The following is a 22164-nucleotide window of genomic DNA, read 5'->3' as shown; positions in this document are numbered from 1 at the left end:
TAATGTGCACCTTTGGGGCTATGATGAAATGTAATAATGGCAACAGTACCTATATACCATGTATCTTATACCTGATCCTTACAACTCCTCTACGTAACGCTAGTTTACTGAGAAAGAGGTAAGGAGAAGAGCCACAAGAGCTAGTAAGTGATGGGGCTAGGATGTGAACTCTGGGGCCTGGGATCTTATTAGCTAACACTACTGTATTATAAGGTATGCTCCCAACCCTCAAGAAGCTCATTCTAGTGAGAGAGAGGCATTTAAGGGAAGGTAGCAATTTTTTACAATAGTGATTTGTATCCATGACAAGAACAGTTCTAGTGAAGGCAATACTCCAGACCCTCTCCCTAGATTCTGACATTCTCAAATCTCCACAGCTTCCATGACAGGTGACTTCTGAGTGTGGGTTATTATTATAGAGAGATGATCGCTTCAGTTAGTAGTTAATATGTGGGCTGACTCTTACTAGTTTAGCTCTTAGAGGGAAGACTTATTGCCCAGTTCATAAGATGCTTTGCTGTAGGAATGGCCTCAAAATGAAATGACCTCATTTTCAAAGTAATTAAGTACCTGGATCCCTGGGTGGCGCAGCGGTTTGGCGCCTGCCTTTGGCCCAGGGCACGATCCTGGAGACCCGGGATCGAATCCCACATCGGGCTCCCGGTGCATGGAGCCTACTTCTCCCTCTGCCTATGTCTCTGCCTGTCTCTCTCTCTCTCTGTGACTATCATTAAAAAAAAAAAAAAGTAATTAAGTATCTTTTTACAAATATTTATTCTTAAATCCTGATTAAGGAGCCACATACAGAAAACACAGGGATCCATTTTCAGTTTATATCATAAGACCTAATTACCTGTGCCATGGTAAATTGTATATATTACAAGAAAAGCATCTCTACCTTTTAAAAAAATTAATTAACTAATTATTTGAGAGAGAGAGCATGAACATGAACATCAGCAGGGGGGAGGGGGAGAGGCAGAGAGAGAAACAGACTTCCTGCTAAGCAGGGAACTTGACTCTGAGCTCGATCCAGATCCCCATCCCAATCCCAATCCTGGGATCATGAACTGAGCTGAAGGCAGATACTCAGCTGACGGAGCCACCCAGGCGCCCAAGTATCTCTTCCTAAAAAAATTTTGAAGAGGTGGGGTGGGGATAGTGGAAGATGAACTTAGAAAACAGAAAACTCTAAACAGAAAAGCCCATGAATTCTACCATTCCAGTACAGCTGCAAATCTTGTTGGTAGGGCAAATGTTAAGTTAAAACATACATGCATGCTCTCCTGAAATATCAGTGGGGAGAAATAAACCCAGACAAAGAATCTAAGGTCAAGATGATTATTGAGGGATCCCTGGGTGGCTCAGCGGTTCACTGCCTGCCTTTGGCCCAGGGTGTGATCCTGGAGTCCTGGGATCAAGCCCCACATCAGGCTCCCTGCAGGGAGCCTGCTTCTACCTCTGCCTGTGTCTCTGCCTCTCTCTCTCTCTCTCTCTCTGTCTCTCATGAATGAATAAATATTAAAAAAAAATGATTATTGAGCTCTTTTAATCAATGAAAGAATTTTGTTATCTCCTTAAGAAAGCAGATGCTTTGAGAAATAAAACTGATGAAAAGAAAATTGCAAGAAAAAAAGTGTTTAATGCCTAGAAAGATGGCCATGGAAGGGAGTCAATATGAGAGCAAAGAAAAGCTGTAACATGGCAGCTGCTGGAATTTGGTAAATAGGGAAACCTGGCTGAAAGCTTCAAAATGCCAAAATGTAAAATAAAATTCAAACTCTCACCAAATAGTCACTCAAAATGCAAAAAAGAAAAAAAACTGCAACAGCTGTACAAAAGAAGAAATTACAGTATAAAGCCTCTGAAGTGTGCCTGCACAGCTTTTTTCAGTGAGGGCTGAAGTTTGGCATGCTGCCCTTTGATAATACACTGCATACCAGGAAAACCACCTCATCACAAGCGTGGTCTGTAAATCACTGTCTTATCCTAAAGGAGCTTCAGTTCGCGCAAGTGATCTGCAGTTCTCTGCAAGCTGTCCTGGATAATGCTTCCTCAGCAGGAAGTATGGTCAGCCTGTTGAAGCTTTTTCCTTCAGTTAAGTCAGGGCCGCAGAAATCTGCTGGAGAATCAGTTGCCCCCTCCTTGTAGATCTCGGTGTGTGATTCACCACGTGATTATGAACCTACTTAGAGCCAAGAGCCAAGGGATGCAAAAAAATGAAGACAGAAGTTCCAGAATGCGTAGGATTTCCAGTCATTTCACGATCTTTAAAAAGTATTTCTACTTTTTTTTTTTTTTTAACATTTTATTTATTTATTCATGAGAAACACAGGGAGAGCAAGAGGCAGAGACACAGGCAGAGGGAGAAGCAGGCTCCATGCAGGGAGCCTGATGTGGGACTTGATTCAGGGACTCCAAGATCACACCCTGGGCCAAAGGTAGGCACCAAACTGCTGAGCCTCCCAGGGATCCCCCAGTATTTCCACTTTAAAACACACTTTAGAAACTATTCTCTTGAAGTAGCATTTTAAGATAAAAATTTTCCTGTCATCAACTGATGTAAGCAATTTTTAGGAGCTGAACAGGAAAAAAACATACTGATACATCGAATTCTCAGAAATCCAGCAATGCACAGTGAATTGAGAAGAGAAAGTGTGTACTTCAGGGCACCAACACAGCCTCATCTTGACAGCCCCTATTCCCTTATCTTTCACAGTAGGTATCAAAGTGTATTTAAGAGATGTAGTAGTTTCCCCTATAAAACTGGCAGAGAGAGTTTCTGGGGGGAAAAAAGTACATGTACACACAGGTGATATTTTCTACATCAGTAATTAAGTACAAGAATCTACCATACAAATATAATTTACTGAAACCAATCAGTGTGTTCTAGACTCTTTATAAACCCTCCAGGGTTTCAGGTTTCAAGCTGTCTTTCAGGGGCTAATTTATATAACAATGAATTTAAGTAGAACGAGGCGATTTTCAATCCCATTTTCTTTCTTTCTTTCTTTTTTTTTTTTTTTTAAGATTTTATTTATTCATGAGAGAGAGAGAGAGAGAGAGAGAGGCAGAGACATAGGCAGAGGGAGAAGCAGGTTCCATGCAGGGAGCCTGATGTGGGTGGGACTCGATCCCAGGACTCCAGGATCACGCCCTGAGCCAAAGGCAGGTGCTCAACTGCTGAGCCACCCGGGTGTTCCTTCAATCCCATTTTCCAATTTAAAAAAATTCTCAGCTAATGTACATACAAGTGCATTGGGGAAAATACTCCATACTTTCATAATAGAGTGGTTACTGGAATTAAGCAGGTAGGCACACATATGAGTCTAAGTTTGGGAGTCATGTGCCTCTGAGGAAAACTTTTTAAGTTGTTCAAAGTACTCAACTTAGATGGCTTACCAAACAAGTCAGCCTGAAATGCACACCTGAGCAAATGAGGTTTTACATTTCCTTCTAAAGTCCCCTCTCCCCCAGACTTCCCTCGCAGCTGGCAGAAGGTGCAGAAGTCCCCAGCAATGGCAATGCAAACACTACAGCTGCTGAGATAAATGGCCAGGGACGGGGCATCAGAGAGGCTTCAGGGATGGACCCAACCAGCGCAGGAAGGCTGAATGCTGCAGGAGAAACACCCAAAGCAGGGAAAATTCTATCACCGACGAATCCAACCTTTGGGTTCATATTGTATCATACAATTAGATCAACAGCCAAAAGAAAGAATCCATACAGGGTGATACAACCCATGATTTGGGTAGGAGCTACAAGATACTCAAGAACGAGTGGACTCTGAAGTAGTATGTCATTATTCAGGCCTACAAAGTACTTATACATTCGCTCTGGAGTGGATGTTTCAGTACGCATTTTACAAATAAATGTCAAAAACCTTAAAACACAACTAGTCTTGGCCCTTTATTACTACTGTGCTTCTAAGTAGCTGCACCTACTAGAGTCCTGGTGTCTCTTACTGACATATAATCCATCCTTAGGGATGGAGCAGCAGCTGCAATTTCACAGGATGGAGCAATGCTAATGAAGAGTTTAGAACTGTGTTAAAAATGGAATAGGTATCCAATTGAGACTGCAGGGGAAAATTCTAGGAGAGAGAGATCATGCTGATTAACCAAACAGCATAATTTGGCCCACTCCCAAGGTCTGATGTCCTCTTATGCTTACAAAAAAGAGCACCGTGTGTTTTCAATACAAAGGCTCAGAACCTAAATCCACATCTCACTTGAAGAATCAAACCTCCAAATTCACAGTTTTTCCTTAGTATTTGCTTGATAATAATTGGGCCACATACTAAATTTCTACATTACTTTCTAAACAGTTTTTCCAGAGAGGCCAAGTATTTACAGAACTCTTTTTACTGTAATATGGGAGAATGAAACCAAAATGAATTAAAATGCTCAGGTAAAGATCCTTTTCTTGGGAAAATTTAACTCAAAATCATCAGTGTTTCTATCCCTCTGACCCCAACCTAAGATGACATTTCCCCATCTTGGTAGGAACTTTAAGGGGATAGACTATAATTACAATATTTTAGCCCAAGATCATTGCCTTTAGAGACCAGCACTGCAAAGAGCAGTACCAATACCATCCCAGTGCTACAGTGTGTCCACAATCGTTTTCTGAAACACATGCAAGAAGCAAACCCTACCCAGCAATGGCTTATGGGTTCTGGCTAAATTCAGGAGTGGTACAACTGGAACTCACTTGGCCTGGCAAATGTTTCTTAAAGTAATTTACTATGATTGCTTAATCATATAAAAACAAAAACCTACATAAAATTACCTAAGTTAACTTCAAAGCATGATAGATCAAAATCTTTTTTAAAATGCAAACCTATGTTTTATGCTGAAAAACACTGTGGTACAGAGGGAGCCAGCTCCACCAGCCAACTGGGTGTTCCTGGGCAAGTTATGTACCTTCTCTGAGTGTGTTTTCTCTCTGTAAAATGAGATTAAGCCCTAGCTCACAGATGCATTGTGAGGAATGAAAAAGATGAGAGGTATAAAGGGCTTTCTTTGCATTGATGTTTCTTGGGAGGGACAATGTAGTTCACTTGCGGATCTGAATTTGGCAAAGCAAAACATTTTTTCATCTCAATATCTCCTTCTTTTATTTATATTCTGTAAAAAAAAAAAAAAAAGCTTCCAGAATGTTCATTTTTATCCCTTGTATTATCCTGTTTTGATGAAAAATGGAAGGATTATATTGGTCCAAATAACACGAAGGAAATTCTTTCTTGCTATATATAGCCAGAGGAAATTTCCTGTGTACAATGTACTTGATATTATAATAATCAGCCTGCTTGACAGAGCTAATCGAGTCCTCTGGTGACACCAAATGAGATTTTAAAGGCTGACATGGAGACGGGCAGAGAACCAGTTGGAAGAGAACTACCTCAAATGGCCAGGACCCATGAAATACATGATCAGAAACAAATCATATGAAAGCCCCCTATCCTATCCTAAGTATAAAAAGAAAGCCAATGGTCCCAGTTCTTTAACTTTTCAAACAGTTCATTGGTTTCATTCTTGAACTAGGCCTGCTCTAGACAATATGGGCAGGTAGGTAACTTCCCAGTGACTGTGTGCAACACAAGAACACAAATTCTGGATAGTTCAAGCTTCAAAGCAGGATTTCTTGCCTGAAAAATCCAGATTGAGTAGTATTTCCAGGTAATTGTTCTATCTTTATACCTTCCCTACTCCATCCATCTCTTGATACTTTTCAGAGAGGGATTATGCAGTTCTTACTTTCTAGATCTGGATCAAGGACATGTTCAAGTCTCCTTAAGAAAATGACAAAGCAGCTACAATAGAGAAGAAGCAATCCTGCCACTTACTAGCTCAGTGATCTTGTGATCTTGGTTACCTTATCTGTAAAATAAGATACTTCCATTGTTCTTTCAGAATTCTTATGGGGATCAAATACAATCATACATAGAATTACTTTGTAACTATAAAGTACTAAATATAAGGTGTTAAGAAATTTAAAAAATGGTTATATAGTATGGATAATTGTATATTTACTAAAACACGCAAATATTATATATAATATTCATCATGTGCATAATGATTAACAGCATAATACATTATCTCATTGACCCTGAGGAGAGCCCTTTAAGTTATTGTTCCCTTCTTTAGGCAACTAGGGCTGACTTGTCCAAGGTCAACTGGTAAGGGGTACACCTGAATTTCCCCCAGATCTTTCTGACTTCACATCCAGAGCCCTTTCAACTAACATACACATTTACTCAATCTTTTAAGATGTTTTCTACATTTTCAGGATGATAAAGTGCTGCTTTGGTACAGCAGAGATTAAACAGTTAAATTGAATGTACAGATAATGCCGATGAAGTCTAGCAATATGGAAAATGATATTTCTCATGAACCAAGTATTAGTAAATCCATAACTGGTTTCCTAACCAGATACGCTCTAACTCATTGACTCTTTTCATGGTTGAGATATACAGAGTAGCCTCATTTCCATCATGTTTCAGCCTGAACTCTTGGAAATAAACAAGAATTACTGGTCCACAGTTTTGTCTGTGAAATTGAACTCTTCAGAGCATATGCTCTGATAAAGCTTTATCTTCCAATACACCCGAGGGAGGTAACAGAGGCAACATCATGGACATTAGAGGCTGAGCCTAAGGAGTAGGCTGTCTTGGGTCATACCCACATACTAGCCTTATACCCTTAGTCTGGTTATTTCTCTGGGCCTCAGTTTCCTTTTCTGTAAATGGGAAAAACATTCTCTACCTCGAAGGAGGAGTAAACTGGTTTTCCTATATGGCTAGGCAAATCAGTGATCCTACTTTACAGTCACAGTTACGTGGCTGCTTGGCCATCTGCTTTTGGCTAGGGATAAGCCCAGTTGGCTTCCTCCTGTCCTGGCTTGTTCTGAAACACATTGCTCTCAAATGGGGACCAATTTATTACAACAGGAAAAGGCAAGGGAACCCTTGGCTTGCTTGCTGCAAGTCTGGGCAGCAGGCAGTGACACACCTGTAGGCTGACACTTCAAAAGACAGACATTTTCAGAATAGCATCTAATCAGAAGGCCCTAGAATCTCCAACTTTCTCCATCCATTTAAGGACAAAGTACCATCTTTGCCATGTAAATAAAGAAACAAACAGGATACATTTGTAGAACCAACTTCAGAAGGCTTAGATGATCAGATCTGACGCAGAACATAAGTCCATCGCATTTACTCTGACACACAAAGAACATGATGATTATACTCTTTATTCTCCATTTTCAGGAAATGAAATGATAATTGATACTTACATTTTATATATTTTTTCTTTTTTTATTATTTTTCTTACATTTTATATTAATCGCTTTTGAATAAAAATCCTGTTAAGTATTCCAAGTCCCAGGATTTATGCATAAGTATGCAGAACAGAATAAGCAAGCAAATCAGGATCTGAAATAACTTTAGCTATGGAATCTCAGTGATGTGTGATGTTTAACTTGAAATCTGAGTTCCAGTAAAAACTGATTCTGAGATCCCATATGTAACTTAGCCAGTATGGTGGTGAGAAATTAACAACTACTCATGAGGATGGAAGGGAAAACTGCAGAGCCCACTCATCTTATTGTGGAGCTAATATGATAAAAACGACACGTCAGATGTCATATTGGAGAATGCTCCATTTATTCTTTGTTTTGGCCTTGTGATATCCTGATTTATAAGAAATATTTAGTCTTTATCCTTCCGGGCACAGAACTCCTAAAACCCTTAGTTTCCTAAATAAAGAGAGCAATAAAGGTGTCTTTTGTTAATGTTGATGAGCTAACTTTTAGAAAGCCCCTTGGTCACCAAAGATGGGGGCTCGTTGTCCCACCCCCAGACCTCTGGAGCAGGGAGGGGAGCTGGAGATTAAGCTGTCACCAAAGGCCAAGGATTTAATCAATTATGACTAATGAAGTCTCCTCGAATACCCAAAGGACAGGTTTCAGACAGCTTCTGGATTGAACATGTGGAGATCAAGGGAGACAGAGGATATGGAGACTCCACGCCCACCCAACACGCCATACACTACGTACTTCTTCATCTAGCTGTTCTTCTGTGTCCTTTATAATAAACTGATAAACCTAAATAAATGTTTCTCTGAGTTCTGTGAGCTGCTTTAGTAAATTGAGTCAGGGGTTGTAGGGACCTCCAATTTATAACCAGTAGGTCAGAAGCACTGGTAATAACTTGTACTCATGGTTGGCATTGCAAATGGGGTGAGGCAAGGATGCACAGTCTGTGGGACTAAGTCCCAACCAGTGAAATAAGACGTATTTTCAGGTAAAGACTGTCAAAACGGAATTGAGTTCATTGCTTGGTGGTATTGGGAAACATACACTGGAAGCCTTCATATGCTATCAGGCCATAAAGAGACTGAGATCTCTGACACTTTTCCACCATAGCAAGGGAAAGTCCATTTTCAGTGGCAAAATGAAACCTTAGCAACCTTATATTATTTCACTCTATTAGATTTTATTGTCAGGAATATTATCAGTCTGTGAACTCTCTAAATCTGAAACCATGCAGTAGGTATATAAGGTAGTGCATGTGCTTGCAAAATGGACAGTGGCTGCATTGGGGGCCAATTCTCACTAATATAAGATGCATTCATTTGTCAATTTGACCTTCCATATCCAAAGCCTTACCTTCTTAGATGTATATAAATAACACGACTGGTTCTTTTTAGCTTAGGTGACCTTTATGGATCTATCAACCACCTGGTATATCCTCGATAAGATCGGCTTGATTCCCACTGTGCAGGTTACCCCCTTTGGCACTCTATCTTTGCCTGCTCTACTCATGAACATCTTTTGCCTAAATGAATTCCTAGGTTTCTGTCTATCTCCTCTGTGACAATCCCAAAGCTTACGGGATAGTTATTTTAGCCATTCAAATTAAAATTAAGCTTTTAGAATAGTCAATGAAAAAAATACAGAGTCAATCTTCTGTTTATTCATTTGATAAGTATTTTTTTGAGCATCCACTATGGGCCAGTGTCTATAGATACAGCAATGAATGTTCAGACAAAACATCTGCTCTCATGGAGCTTATGTTATAGTGGTGGTGGTTGGAGGAATAGACAACATAGAATATATACAATATAGTGGTGGTGGTGGAGGAATAGACAACATAGAATAGATACAATAAATAGGTAAATTCTGTATATGCTAAAGGCATTAAGTGCTATATAAGGAAAATGCTGAGGGTAAGAGTGTTGGAGGAGGGGCCACAATTTTAAACAAGGTGGAAGAATTAGAAGAAATGATTACCTTTCTTTCAGGAGTTCAGTAATACATAGCTCAGGAACCAAATGAGGTATGTCTTTGCATCCTGGTATATAGTTGGACTTAAAATAATTGCTGGAAAAAAATTTGTTATTCTGTATTTTGCCAAAGCAATACTATTTGTAATAATGGCATAGATTTATCAGGCAGCCAATCAGAAAATGGATATAATATCTGGTATCTACAAAACAGCGTAGCATGGAAGCAAACCCTTTGAGTTCTATCTCACAGTATCCAAAACAATAATCCTACAACTTTTGGCCCCACTAGAGTTCTGTGGACACAAGATCCCAAGGATAATCAGGACCATTCTTCCAATATTGTTGCTGCTGCAAAATAAAAATGTTCTCTCACCACTTACAAGTGGGAGATATGCTATCTTTTCTTTTAGATCAATAGGAGAAAAGATAAATGTAGCATGGGATAGAGGTGGTAAGGGATGGTGGTATCAAAGCTCTTGGGGATAAGGAGAAGACGTAAATGAAACAGATTATAAAGCACAACCACCATTATTTAGCCTAAGATGTTAATCACCTCAGCTCTTCCTCCCATTGAAACCAAGGACAGGCATGCTTCATCGCCTCACTCAACAATCTATCTAACTTTTCTTCCTTCCTTCCCTCCTTCCTTCCTTTCTTTCACAATCTGTCCGCCTAATGTGGGGCTTGAACCTGGGATCAAGAGTTGCATGTTCTATTGATTGAGCCAGCCAGGTGCCCCAAGAATTTTTTTTTTCTCAAGGCTTGTTACTGCAGTGGCTCTCTGAGTATGCAAGTGTCCACTGATGAGAGTACAAAATAATGTCATTGCAAACCCTTAGTTTTTCTCTGCAGTTTTTCCTCCCTGTTGTGGCAGGCACATCGACACTGACATACAATCATACATGGTCATTCACTTATTAAATAAATATTAATGGATGTCTATATGTGCCTGAATGATTTCAAGTGCTAGCAATACAAAGGCAAACAAGGACAAAGCTATTTCCTTCAGGGAGCCTACATTCAAGCGGGGTTAGACAATAAGCAGATAAATACATCATACAATGTCTGTTAGCAATGAGTACTATGAAGAATGATGCAAGTCAGGACAGAAAATGATGGAGATTTGTATACAGGTGCACAGGCTATTTTAGAGAAGACAGCCTCTAGAATGCTCCTAAGGATCTCCACCTTCTGATAGTCACTCCCTTGTATAATCCCACCTTCAGTGTTGGCTGGACTTCTAACAAACAGAATTTGGGCAGATATGTGACAGATGTCACTTCTGAGATTAAGGTATAAAAAGACTGTGGCTTCCATCTTGAGTTCTCTATTTGGATAACTTGCTCTGGGGGAATCCAAGTGCCAAGTTAGGAGGCAGTCCCAGGTGAGTGAGTTTGGCAGCAAATCATCCCCCATTCCAGCCTCGAGAACTGCAAGCCCAGATGACACACTGATTGCAGCCTGTGAGTCAGATTCATCCAGCTAGGCTCCAACCAGATTCCTGACCCATGTAAACTCTAAGAAACGTACTTTTGTTTTCAACACTCAGTTTTAGGACAATTTGTTATACAGCAATAATACAGTGGTCAATGATGTTCCTCCTGAGTAAACGACCTTGAAAAGAACCAGGCTATGTGAAGATTTCAGGGAAGAAAGTCTAGGTAAGTAAAGGGCAAGTGCCAAGGCTCTGAAAGAGGAACCAGCTAGGCGGATTTGAAAAAAGTAAGGCTAGTGGGGCACAGTCACAGATGATGTGGGAAGACAGGGATCAGTTGGTGCATGCCAGCTTTGAGGTCTCCCACGGATGAGATAGAACCAATACTATGAAGGTCACTATTCTATCACCACTAATTGGCTTAAACAATGACCAATATAACAACAATAGTAATAGTTAATATTTAAGTATACTAGGAATTGTGCTAAGTGCTTTTTTTCATTCACTCTTCACAATAACCCAATAAAGTTAAGACGCTCCTGTATTCACAAGTTAGAAAATGACAGAGCCGATATTTAACCAGGCCTCTGACTTGAGAGTCCTCATCCTTCACTTCTACATACTACTATCTTGAAAGAGGCCTCTAGAAAGAAAGCCTCTTTGACCCTTGAAAAAAAAAAAAAAAAGAAAAAATAATGCCCAAACTCCAAACTGTCACGCCAATGGTGCAGTCTCCAACTGATACATGTTCTAGAAGTTTGATTTTCTTATGGAACCCTTTTAATAGAATTGAGGCATTATCTATAATTTTTTTTTTTTTTTTGAGGTTTGACCCAAGTCAGCATGGTCAACTTAAAAAAACACATGGGTAGCTTTTCTTTTTGACATGTAGCAAATTGTCTTGCCTAACAAATATGGAATCTGAGGATTAGTACAGTATCAATATATTCTATTTCACACAATTTTATGCTTAGCCTGACTTCCTGTCAATATTCATATACCTAGCACCAAACCAAGTGACCATCTCCTACAAAACTTACTTTCCTTCCTGCTTAACCTTTGTCTTGAAACTTAGGAAAGATTATGAAGGTTCTATCTTGCTAAGAGGAGAAACACTATTTCCCTTTGAATTTTATCTACATTTTGTAAATAGGAATGCTATTTAAAAATATCCCTCTTGGGATGCCTGAATGGCTTGGCGGTTTGGCACCTGCCTTTGGCCCGGGGCGTGATCCTGGAGACCTGAGATTGAGTCCCGCATCAGGCTCCTAGCATGGAGGTTGCTTCTCTCTCTCTGCCTGTGTCTCTGCCTCTCTCTCTCTGTATCTCTCATGAATAAATAAGTCTTAAAAAAAAAAAATATATATATATATATAGATAGATAGATCGATCTTGAAAGTAATGGCTCTAGCAGACTGATAACCTTTCATACACGGGGCCCACAAATTTATATTATACTCCTGCCCTGGGCTAGAGGAAACAAAAATAACAGAGGTTCTTTGCTTTCAAGTTTTCACCTGGAAGAAATATGAATGAAACCAGCTTCTTCGATACAGTTCATGATACTACAGTAAGACTAATAACTAACTATGGTCCTATTGATTAGGACCATAGTCTATGGACCAGATACTGTCCTAAGCACTTTGAAAATATTATCCGATAGTCATAATATCTCCCTATGACAAGTATTATTGTTACCCCAATTTTACAGATGAGGAAGCTCAGGCACAGAGGTCAAATAGCTTGTCCACGGTCACAGAGCTAAAAAACTTTACAGTCAATACCAAGAGCCAGGCAATATGATTCCAACACTGTAACCTCTTAACTCATACACACTAAGATATTCAGGATCCCAAATACATCAATTTCTGCTCCAAAGATACACTTTTCTTAAGAATATTAAAAAAAAAAAAGAAAAACAAAGGGAAAAGAAACAAAGGCCCATTAAAATCAACTCCTCTAACATACATAAATATATTAGCCAATCTAAAACTTTTACAATAACCTACTGTTCCAGTAACTCAGTATTTTTTACTAGGATTATTCTTTACTGTATATTATAAACACATATACAGATTAAAGATAAGTAATGTGATTTTAGGCACAGATTAAAAACTAGACACACACAGTGCTGAAAGTTCATTCCTTTAAAAAGGTTCAGAATCTTGCTTTTTCATTGCTGAATATTTTTACAAAACTCTGGGTATAGTCTCATTTATCCTTGGTCTCTTATATCTCTCTCCTCAAATGTTACCTTCTCTGAAAGGACTTTCCTAACTACTCAATCTCTCGCCCTTCTTATCCCCATCCTTCTTTTACTTCTCATTTATACCACCACCTTACATCACATCACGTATTTATGTATTTTATGTATCTGCTGTTAGAAAATTAACCGCTTGTGGGACAATTTGTTCCCTGCTATATCCTTACTACCTAAACTGTGCCTGTTATATACAGGCATGTGTATGTGCTCAGTAATATTTATGGAACAAATATGAATGAATGAAATGTTCCCTTTGAGGAGAGCAATGTGGTTGAGGGCAGACAGCAGCAAGATCAAGATCCTGCTCAGGGTCCGGACCTCAATCTTCCCACCTGTAGCCCTGGATTCCCAATCTTTGTTAAAGATGGGAATTCTGACACAGGTGAGGGAAGGAGGGTACTGCATGCTGGGACACCTAGAAGTAAGGACAGGTTGGGAAGGAGAGGAGATGGTCAATCCTGCCATACTGGTTTTGGTTGTGAGGGAGTGGTAGAAAAACAAAGGGGTAAAGGACAGGTATATGGGCCATTTTCAATTCTTCTTTTACCTTTACTCCTACACAGAATCTGTCTCCAAGTATTTTAATTCTTATTTAGCAGTTTTCGAGTGTCCATCCTCCTACTTCCATTCCTACACTTATGGCCTCCTCACATTACACCTGGACTGTTAAAATCCCACCTAACGTGCTGTTCTCTTGCAATGTTTCCTTCCACTCACTCTGTGCAGGTAAGGGATGAAAAAAATAAAAACTTTGGGGCATTAACTATCTCAGGAATCTTTATTGGCTCCTTAACACTGGGAAAGAAAAAACGATTTATTCTGGAATACTGTATTTATTTTACAAGTCGGCCAACTTCAGTGCTCCATGACTTACTAGAAGGCAGACTATGCCCATATTAGTTGCTCTCTCTAGTGCCTAGGACAGTAGCTGCCAGAGTAGGTGCTCATGGAATAATCCTCATTTCACGAGCATCTCTCACCCATCCTGGTCTGTGTTTAGCACATAATACTCAACACTGCATGTTAGGGCACCTCATTGTAAATACTATTTTTTTCTTTTTCAAGTGTATGATTGTTGCCTGCCCTCTCCAAAACCACAGAAGGCTTTTTACAACAGACCCATATTATATTGCTAATCTCCATTTCTTAGGGTTGTGCCGGTACTAGGTTCATATTTGCTGTACAGAGATCTAATAATCTAGGTCCCATTTCAGGGAGCCTGCCTCTCTCTCTCTGTCTCTCATGAATAAATAAATTTTTAAAAATCTTAAAAAAGAAATCACAGATCACATGGTAATTGTATTAGGACAGTTTATAAAGTTTCAAATAGAGGAGAAAAACAAAAACAAAAACTAAGAATCTCAGGATAAAAGGGCTAGATTTGGGTTCTTTGTAAGTATTTGAAAGCAGACTAGTGGATTTGGGTACACTTCCTAGAGGCCCAGTCTGAGGGATGTTACAAAGATCGTCTCTGACTTTAAATTATGCTAACCAAAAAGATGACTTTTGTCTAGTGATCTGGGGACTATGTGCAATCTTAATGTCTCAAGGAAACAAAAAAAGGGTGGGGAATGGTGTGCCATAGAACTTGATATGCTTTCATATTTCTTGTAATGCAAGACACCCTGGTCAGAATGGTACTAGATGGTCCATCTTTTGTGTAGACTTTTTTTTTTTTATCACTACAGAGATTTTGTAGGCACTTGTGTGTTATACCAATTAGAGCACTTACATGTTACAGCTATATGCAATTTATAAATAATTAGTTTGTAAAGTGCTTTGAAAATAGAAAGTGCTGCACAAGTACTCAAATTATTATATATTACAAGCCTTTGGTATGTAATCATTTTATTTAATGATTGGCTCTTTAAAAGGTCTAGTACTTTATAGCTGAACAAGATGTCTAATTTTAAATAATTAATATTAGTTTATTTAGAGTGAAAAGCTATTAGAGAGCAAATCAGAGGTACTGATCAAGTTATTTCTTCACAGTTTATATAAATGCATTTGACTCCTATTTATCTCCCTCATCCTTTTACAGACCAGTTCAAACTCTTCAGGTTCCACAGACTTCATGTACGTTTTCCTCCCACTTATACATGACTCTTGGTTATCCTGACTGTCCTGCTCAGTTTTTTCCTTCTCATCTGCCTTCTGAAGGTGTTTTGTATGAACCTGTGAGTTTATAGCCACCCTAAGAGATTCAAGGCAGCAAGTCAATTACCAGTGATGATAAATTCTCTTAAGAGCAATGAAGCAATGAGCTGTGGTGGTGGTCACCAATGGGTGCATTTCCCACATGTACTGCTATTATTAATTACTTTGGTTTACTATCATTATCCTACGCCTCTATGTCCACTAATTAAGCTTCTCTTTCATCTCCTGAAGGTCTTGGTTCAGAGGTATTCAACATCATTTAAATAATCCTGTTTACCCTCCTCACAGGAATACTCAGAGGCAAAATTATAGATGAGGCAAAGCCATTTTTGATCCTTTCCCACCTATCCCTTTAGGCTTTCCTTATATCTTCAAGTGCTAATTTCCTTCCAATGACACTGGCTTTCCAGCTTTCCAGAATCTCTTTAAAATCATTCTAGAACACTTCCTAGCCTAGTACTAGGACTTTGACCTCCCTCATCCCTGCTCCCACTGACATTTAGCCCTCCAGTGCTGGACAGTATATTTTTTTGATTAGAAAACCCAAACTAAGCCCTTTTTCTATACAATGAGTGCTGATGTTTAGCCTTCTTGGGCACTAAACTAACATGCCCGGAGCTCAACAACCTCCTTGTTAATGCCAATCAATACTTTTCTGTCCTCGTGTGTCCCTTTCAACATTTTTCCCCTCTCTGAAAGCACTGGCTTCCAAAACACCACTTTCTACACCTCATGGGTTGCTACTTTTGTACCCAATCTTTAATGCCAAGCTTCTTCAGGGCTTGGTTTTGGGCCTACTTCTTTGACCATACTCCTTTTAATGGATTTACATCATCTTTATGACAAGAACTCACAAAGTTTCTCTCCAGCTCAGATGTTTTTCATGGCCTCCAACTCACATATTCACCATCTACCACAGTCAAAATGGAACTTTTGATTCGTTACCTTTTCCACTTTCCAACCTATTTTTCCCCGTAAGCCTCCCATTTGGCCCCAAACCGAAGTTGAAGTCCTGTTTCCTCACCTTCCACCAGTACCTGAGGACTACCAATTCTGTACCAATTCAGTTTTTTTTTTAAGATTTTATTTATTTATTTATGAGAATACACAGAAAGGAGAGAGGCAGAGACACAGGCAGAGGAAGAAGCAGGCTCCATGCAGGGAGCCCGACGTGGGACTCGATCCCGGGTCTCCAGGAAGACGCCCCGGGCCGAAGGCGGCACTAAACCGCTGAGCCACCCGGGCTGCCCCTGTACCAATTCAGTTCTAAAATATATTTCAAATCAACCCTTTGTCCATCACTAGCTTGCTGCCCTTCTAGGCCAATGACACAGTTCCTCTCGATAATTCATCCCTCCACACTGTCATCAGAGTATTCAGATGTCATTCCCATTGTACTTAAAATCCAAACCTTACCACCCCAACCCTTCTTCCCACCATATCCATAGCCTAGGCCCTTCTCTTCCTTGCTTACCATGCTGCATATAAGCAATTTTTCAATATCTTTAATTTCTCAGACCACAGGTTTTCAGCTTCAAGACCTTCACAAAGCTATCCTGCCAGAATACTTCCTCTCCTTTGGGCAGTTAGCTCCTTCTCTTCCTATAATCTCTGGATGAACCTCCCTGACTTTCATACCAAAAGCAATTCCCCTCTCATGTTTTCTTTCTTGATCCTTCCTATGTTTTCAAAGAATTACAACTTTAAAAAAATAACTTCAATCCTATTATAATGTATGTTCTATGAGAACAAGACCCATGTCTCATCCAATAGTGTTCTATCCAGGGCCTGGTATGTACCAGGTGCTCCATAAATACAGAAATATATTTATCCAAACACGCTGACGGAGTATAGGAAATGTAGGTTCTGTGGCAGAGTAGTAGAAAGAGGTCTGATTGGAGTGAATAAAAGGCTACGTGCCATAACTACCAACATGGATTTAGCCAGTATTTTCTAATTGCCTACTACCCATCAGGCATCGGGTTGCAAGTCAGTATAGTGGGTAGACAACATAAGCACTAACAACAGCATAGTAAATCCAAGACCATGAAATACAGGAGTAAAATGAAAGTACATGCAAGTCCCCAAACCAGGGTGGGAGTCTTGACCTCTAAGTTCTCACCTACCCTAGAGTGTAGAAGAGTAAGGGTGTTCCAAGAATATGGAACAGCAAAAACAAAGACCCCAAAGCACAGAGTGCTGGGAGTGAGGTGCTCAGGTCAAAAGTTAACGAGATTTAGGGTGAATTAAGAGACAAGTTGGTGTAGCACAGCTAGCAGACAAGGCTGATGAGACTAACAGGACACCTTGAAGAGGTTCACTAGTATTTTAAAGTAAAAAAAAAAAAAATCACTTTCCCAACTTGGAAATTTTTCTCTTCATCCTTATTGTAACCCTGGGCTATATACTTAGATACACACCTAAGGACTGAAGATGTTCCCTGATCATCCCAGTTTTCTTCTTTTACAGTATAAACTCTCGACCTACTCAGGTCGTTTCTGACAAAATTAGTGTCCTGAAATTAAAGCAGTAAACTGGCATCCATCCTATATATGCAACCACAAAGGTAGAACTAGATCCTAACTCTCCTGTGAATCCAAAATTCTCACAATTCTTTCAAATTATTCCCCACGCTTGAACCCAGCAGTCATAGTAAAAGATGCAAATTCTCTCATGAATTACTAAAAAATATCTAGCAAGAAGCTAAATCCTCCTCCCACTTCCACCTTTCTTTTTTAAACCCACCAGTCTGTGCTCACGCTCTATTGCATCTCTCCCTCTTCCCCAATCACAGCCACAAGTGCACATTCTTTTGAATTCTCTTGATCAAAGTCTTTGTCTAGGTCTCTAATATTCTCCTAGCTTTCTTACATTCACTGTTGGCTCAATTAAAAGAAAAACAAACAAACAAACAAAAAAAAAACCCCTAAAACAGTCAATCTACCAGATGAAGCAACAGAAACCACTCAAATTAGTTTAAATAAAAGAGGGAATTTATTAGATGAGTACAAAGGTTCTTGCAGGGATTCCAGCAGCTGTAATGGGTAATAGCTAGAAGCACGCCTTTGTGAAGGGCAGATGGAGTTGTAATCACAAACTTCTACTTCTGGTTTTGCAAGATCACGAAGAGAATATCCTAGAGGATAGTCCTCCCCGTATAGTGCATAAGGGACTAGAATGTGGATTCATTTCTGCTTGCTTTTTGATCCTTATATTCCTTTATGCTGGCCTCAAACTTGTCAAGCACATGTTGGCAGACATTCATGAGCTCATTCAAGCCTCTCTGAAATGGCTCAACAGCTGGAAGAGCACCTCGAGTCTGAATGCGTAAATTAATTTTGCTCTCTGAAGGATGGGTTGTAGTGTAACCACAAAATTCCACTTCCGGGTTCTTCATGATCATGTAACGAAGAGAATTTCCTAGGGTATGGTCCTCTTCGTGCAATACAAATGTCACACAGTGTCTATCTGTTCCAGCTGCCTGGACCATTTCCAGGGCTGTCTTCCTCTCGCCTTCAGCCATTGAGGTCTTCAATCCAGATATTTTTCTACACACATATTTTTTATAAAAATGAGATCATACTGAATATGGTTTTGCAACTAGCTTTTTTTTCATTTACTATATCACAATCGCAACACATTACTGCACTCCAATTACACTCAACTATTTTGTATTAACCCCTCATTTTCCTGCCTCCACATACTCTATCAATAAATACTTAATTATTGCCTCCAGTTTCTCCCTACCCCATTTGACACCGTCCACATGGCCACGAGGGCACAAACGTAAATGTTAAATATTTAAAGCTAAAATTTTCTCTTGGTAGAATCACAAGAAAGGAACAGGATTAGAGTAGGGTGGGCTCTGCTGGAGAATGAAAGGGTATTTAAAGGCACACAAAAACACATCTTTTCAAAAATAGAGACTGCAGATTATCATCGTGCAGGCCCCACTATGGTTTCCATTTGCAGGAGATAAACTAGAGAGGAAATTCTGAGAAGTGTCAATCAAGCAGGAGGGGACCGAGGACTGAGCGCACCAAGGAGCGGCTTCATTAGCTGTCTACACAGAGCTGTAAGTTGGGCCGCAGTCACAGGGGCTTAGGCCTGGCTGCACGCACCAACACGAGCACTCGGCGAACACTGGCCCGGGCGCGGCCTTCCGTTAGTTTTACTTAGTCCTGCTGTTCTCCCTGGGACGGGCGTTGTGGGGACTTAGCTCCGGCCTCGTAACTTGCGCTCCCTCCGGGCCGTCTAATTGTACGGGGCGCCTCTATCAGACACGTCCGTGTGTCCTCCCCTCCCTTCCCAGCAGGGGCCCTCTCCCCGCTCAGGCGCCCACCTCCCTCTCCACCGCCCTCTCCTCCCGCGTCCTCCCGGCCCGGCCCCCGCTGCCCCCGCTGCCCCCGCTGCCGGCCCGGGCCCCGCAGGCGGACGCCCCTCGGCTCCCCGCTCCCGGCGCAGGGCGCGGCCCGCTCCGCCCACCCGCCTCCTCGGCCGTTACCTCTCCAGCTCCTGGTCCTCTTCCATCGCGGGGACGGCTTCCGGGATCCTCAGGTGGTGCGGGCAGAGCGGAGGCGCTAAGCCATAGCGCGAGGCACGCGGGCGGAGCAGGAAGGAAGGAACGACGGACGGAAGGAGCCGGGGACGGAAGGAGGGAGGAGGAGCCGCAGCGGCGCGGCGCGGAGAGGCCCAGCCGCTGGGCGGGGCGTGTACGTTCCGCCCGCAGGCCCCGCCCACAGGCCCAGCTCCCCGCGCGGGGAGGGCGGCTGCGAGGCCCGGCCCGCTCACCTGGAGCTCCAGGCGCCAGTCCGCCCGCTGCCCTCGCGGGGACAGGCGGGGCGCTCTCCCGTCCCACCTCGAGGGCGAGACCCGCCTGTGGGCGCTCCGGTTCAGCCCTCGGCACCTTCGGCCAGGTGTTGGCGAAGGGGGCGGGGCCTTACCTGCCGCCCCAAGCCACCGTCCTTCTTAGGGCGGAATGGGGCCTCTTTCAGACTTGCTCCTTGACCCGTGGGGCTGGGTGTCACTCCCCGGCGGGACCCCAAGCCTGACGGGGGTGGGGTGATGGTGTTCGGGGGGATGACAGGTGCAAACTACAGGTGCTCAGTACACCTTGATGAATTTCACGACAGACGAGGATGAGTTTAAGGTTGTGTGTGTGTCATCCGGGATCTTGCAGCCGCACACCTCAAACGGGTCAAAAAAAGCCTTCGTTCCTATCTTTAGGGGGAGGAGCGAGAGTTTGCAAGGAAACTGCTCTTCTCCCCCTTGCTCCCCCGTCCTTTCCGTCAGGATCTTTTCTGCACCTGGAATACGTACACCCTCTCTTGCTCCGGATTTCCTTTTCCTTTTCCCCTTTTGGTTCAAACCTCACCTGCGGAACCTCCCTCTCACCTTTGTTCCCAGGTGCCCCTGCCCCCGCCTCGGCAACCTTTCGCCACCCGCACCCGCTCCCCGCCCTTTTCCCTCCGTACCCCTCCTCTCTTCGTCCCCGCTCCTCCCTTCCTCCACCTCCTGCCCCCGTCGCCCTTCTCAGCCCGGTCAGTCCCGGTCCCTCGCACCTTGCCCCAGAGTCCTCTCACCCCAGCACACCTATATTCCTGCTTTCCTGCGCCACCTGTGCTCGTACCCACACCCCGGTTCCCCCAGATGGTCACTGCCTCCCCAGCTGTTCCACTCTGCTCGCGGCGGTCGGCGGTGAGCGCAGATCCACTTTCCTAGCGCGTCTCCAGCGGGGGGATCGGGCGGGCGGGGGCAGCCGAGACCGAGTGGGGGAGGGCAGGCGGCCAGGGGCGGAGTGGGCTCACTCTAACCCGGGAGTGACGGCCCCGGCCTGGCCCGCCCCCCGCGCGCTTCGATAGGCGGAGCCGCGCTCTGGCCCGCCCCCTGCCCGCCCTGCGCCGCAGCCGGTTGGCCCAGCTGCTTGTCGGGTTGGGCTGCTGGGCCCTGGCGCTCGCCCCCGGGAAGGCAGCAGGGGCGGTTGAGAAGTGAAGTCTTGGCCAGAGTTTGCTTCTTGCCAGGAAATCCGCGGTGGCGGCGGCGGCGGCGGTTCCCGGCGGAGCGGAGGCCGGCGGGCTCCCCGCTCTCTCAGCGGGCCGCGGAGAGCGGAGCTGGCGCTTGGCTGCGGCGCCGGGAGCCGGTGCGCGCCCCGGGCGGCCGCGCTTTCCCAGTGAGTAACTTTGCCCCGGCCGCCTGGCCCCGCGCCCTGCCCGGGTGCCGGGCAGCCGCCTCAGGTGCGGGCGTCGGCGGGCTGTGGGGGCAGAGCCGCGCCCGGGGAGGCGGCGACCCCGCGGCTCTGCGCCCCGCTCGCCGCGGCTGTGGGGGACGTGGACCTGCGCCCGCGGTGGGGCTGGGCGCGCCGGTCGGGGGAGCGAGGGAGGGACGCGCCGTCCTGCGCCGGTGCCCGCCGCCCGCCCGGCGCCCGGGGAGGCGCGAGGCCCCCACCCCCGGCTGTTCCCATTTGGTGGTTCCGGCCACGGGGCTGCCGCTCTGCGCGTCGTTTGCTTCTTCCAGGAGGGGAGAGGTGGGGTGAGTTTATTTTCTGTGTGTGTGTGTGTGTGTGTGTGTGTGTGTGTGTTGTAAATGAGTGGCACTAGCTGCCTCACGTCGGGTCTTGTGCTCCAGGGAAGGAATAGGCAGAGACCCACGGCCCCAGCCTGTTGCCCACGAATTCTCCCCTTTCCCTCGAGGCTGGAGAGGGGGGAGATCTCACCTCTGCAAGGGGCTAGTTTCAAAATACGGATCTCCAGGTGGAAGCAGTTGCACACAAAGCACCATTCGGGAAAGACCTCCCTCGCTGTCAAAGCTCTATGCCGTATGTTTCAGACGACGGACTTCTGGCACAGGTGGGGGTTTCTCCTGAAATTTCAGTTTGCAGTGAAGGTCAGGAATCAAGACGTTCTTATCTGCCAGGAGCTACAGCACGCTCAGGCATGAGCTTAACTGTGTAGATGTTTCTGTTTAAATCGCAGAAACCAGAAACGAAGTTGAGTGTACAGCCGCGGCAGGAGGAACCAGTTGTG

The 22164-nt window shown here is 43.4% G+C and overlaps 2 protein-coding genes across 5 annotated transcripts in view; one reads left to right on the top strand and one right to left on the bottom strand.

Annotated features, from left to right (window-relative positions):
- Positions 1 to 19809, bottom strand: part of POLR1D (RNA polymerase I and III subunit D) — a 45246-nt gene extending 25437 nt beyond the window's left edge. Inside the window, exon 1 of the mRNA XM_041768334.1 lies at positions 19647 to 19809. Within this exon, the coding sequence (XP_041624268.1) occupies positions 19647 to 19672 (26 nt within the window). The 5' untranslated portion in view covers positions 19673 to 19809. The remainder of the gene's footprint in view (positions 1 to 19646) is intronic.
- A 930-nt stretch (positions 19810 to 20739) lies between these two features.
- LNX2 (ligand of numb-protein X 2) overlaps positions 20740 to 22164 on the top strand; it is a 79251-nt gene continuing 77826 nt past the window's right edge. For 3 of the 4 annotated variants that reach the window (XM_041768333.1, XM_041768329.1, XM_041768330.1), the window contains exon 1: positions 21122 to 21311. The gene's annotated coding sequence lies outside the window, so the exon portion shown is untranslated. Of the gene's footprint in view, positions 20840 to 21121; positions 21312 to 22164 lie in introns of those variants that run through there. The other variant, XM_041768332.1, reaches the window with a different exon arrangement.

This window comes from Vulpes lagopus, chromosome 8, assembly GCF_018345385.1.
Source record: "Vulpes lagopus strain Blue_001 chromosome 8, ASM1834538v1, whole genome shotgun sequence".
Taxonomy (NCBI): domain Eukaryota; kingdom Metazoa; phylum Chordata; class Mammalia; order Carnivora; family Canidae; genus Vulpes; species Vulpes lagopus.
Note: the sequence above shows the minus strand (reverse complement) of the source record. Positions and strands in the feature narration are given on the sequence as shown.